We start from the raw sequence: 2,500 nt of genomic DNA, 5'->3' as shown, positions 1-2,500 counted from the left end.
TTAGCAGACACGCAAAGAAATTATTTAGTGAAATCATATTTTCAAGTTTGATTTAGTAATACAAGTAATGAATAAAGAAGAGATACGTGTACATTTGAATGATTTTGCATTCATAAAGAGTGGCTAAAGCAAATATAATGGCAGTTTAGGTTAAAGTGAGGTCAAATGATGGTGTTCTAAATTTGACCTTTAAAAGCGCCTAATCTGCAACATAAGAGTAAATCTTATCCATCATTGTTGTCACATATTGTGTTGGAAATAGAACCTTGAGAACCTGAATGAGAACCTTCATTTACCAAGCTTCACAAAATATATGTTTGAGTCGAGTTCTGTAAATAAATACTTCAAACAGAAGGTAACTAGAAAGAGTACCCTAACCCTTGGTAAATATATCTGTATAGTTGAGTTAAGTTGAACAGAATCGTAAAGCAGACTTACTTCCAACTTCCAGTCTGCTGCCGCTGCCGAAAGTCCACCACAGTGACACAAACTCTGTGTCTGCCCTGACAAAAACCTCCTGCCTCCTCACTAGCAGAGAGGCTGCGCTCTTTCTACCATAGCCTTCCTGTTTACGCCCAAAACTGGACTCACTTTCTGCATAAACACACGTGCACTGCTTCATGTCAATATTTACCAAAACACACCTGCACTGCTTTATGTCAATATTTACCAAAACACACATGCACTGCTTTATGTCAATATTTACCAAAACACACCTGCACTGCTTTATGTCAATATTTACCAAAACACACATGCACTGCTTTATGTCAATATGACCAAAACACTTGTGCATGTGCTTCACAACCTGCTGCTAATTTCCCCATGCCATAACCCTGTTGCTAACTTATCCACATCACAAACATACAGCTAACTTATCCACATCACAAACATACAGCTATCTTATCCACATCACAAACATACAGCTATCTTATCCACATCACAAACATACAGCTATCTTATCCACACCACAAACATACAGCTAACTTATCCACATCACAAACATACAGCTAACTTATCCACATCACAAACATACAGCTAACTTATCCACATCCCAAACATACAGCTATCTTATCCACATCACAAACATACAGCTAACTTATCCACATCACAAACATACAGCTATCTTATCCACATCACAAATATACAGCTAACTTATCCACATCACAAACATACAGCTATCTTATCCACATCACAAATATACAGCTAACTTATCCACATCACAAATATACAGCTAACTTATCCACACCACAAATATACAGCTAACTTATCCACATCACAAACATACAGCCAACTTATCCACATAACATACCTGTTTATAACTTATCCACACCACAAATCTGCTGCTAACTGGTCACTAGCCTGCTGGTAACTAATCCACATCAGTCTCCTAAGTGCTTGCTCTTCATCTGTTATGGCTTTTGGCCCTGACAAGTGTCTTGAGACAGTGTCAGTAGTTACTGGTGCTATAAATATAATTGAATTGAGTTAAGTTGAATGACACAAACCTGTTGGTGTCTTATGCACACCAGAAATCTGCTGCTGCTGCTATGCTGACATCACTACTACTGATTCAGGTCAAAATCATCCACACACACTGAAACCATCTCTCATTCAGAAGGACCAGAATTACCTCCTCACATGTCATCTCCTTGATTCCTCTGGACTGTGATCCTCATCAGCAGATTCACCACATCCCTCACATGTCATCTCCATGATTCCTCTGGACTGTGATCCTCATCAGCAGATTCACCACATCCCTCTCATGTCATCTCCTTGATTCCTCTGGACTGTGATCCTCATCAGCAGATTCACCACATCCCTCACATGTCATCTCCATGATTCCTCTGGACTGTGATCCCCATCAGCAGATTCACCACATCCCCCTCAGAGATAAGTGAAGCCGCCCTCAATTTCTTCTCTCCATCATCCTGTTGAACCTGCTGCTGTTCCGAAACAGACAGATATAAATGCAGTAGACCTGGAAATGTCCCTTGATTAGTTCCTGAGAGTTCTTCAAAATGAGTTCCTTAGAGTTCTCCTGGAATAGTTCCTGGTGTTATTGATGTGGTTCTCCATCAGATCCTCACATCAGCCCCTGCAGTGGGTCCCAGCTGCAGCTGTGCAGTCATGTGCAGTCATGTGCAGTCATTCTGACTGAGGAGGTTTTTGTACGGGGCTCAAACACTGTGTGAACACTTGAGGACTGAGGCCATGATAACTCTGACAGTAGTAATCTCCTGCATCTTCAGTCTGGACTCCACTGATGGTCAGAGTGAAGTCAGACCCATAAGTTGATCCACCTCCACTGAATCTATCAGGAGTGCCTGAGTAACGGGTGCTAATTTGATACACAAGGGGTTTAGGAGCTTCTCCAGGTTTCTGCAGGTACCAGGACAGACTGTTGTATGTTAACTGAGGGTTGGTTTTACAGTTGAGGGTGACAGTTTCTCCTGGACGGGCCACTTTCACAGCTGGAGTCTGAGTCACAGTCACCTGCCCC

General features: G+C 41.7%; 1 gene segment (V, D, J or C); it reads right to left on the bottom strand.

Annotated features, from left to right (window-relative positions):
• Nucleotides 1-2,500, bottom strand: part of LOC105904385 — a 4,525-nt gene that overhangs the window by 1,773 nt on the left and 252 nt on the right. Inside the window, 2 exon segments of the V gene segment in view lie at nt 439-498; nt 2,205-2,500. The exon segment at nt 2,205-2,500 is cut by the window's right edge and continues 7 nt beyond it. Coding sequence covers nt 439-498; nt 2,205-2,500 — 356 coding nt within the window.

This window comes from Clupea harengus, chromosome 2 (genome assembly GCF_900700415.2).
Source record: "Clupea harengus chromosome 2, Ch_v2.0.2, whole genome shotgun sequence".
Classification (NCBI taxonomy): Eukaryota; Metazoa; Chordata; class Actinopteri; order Clupeiformes; family Clupeidae; genus Clupea; species Clupea harengus.
Note: the sequence above shows the minus strand (reverse complement) of the source record. Positions and strands in the feature narration are given on the sequence as shown.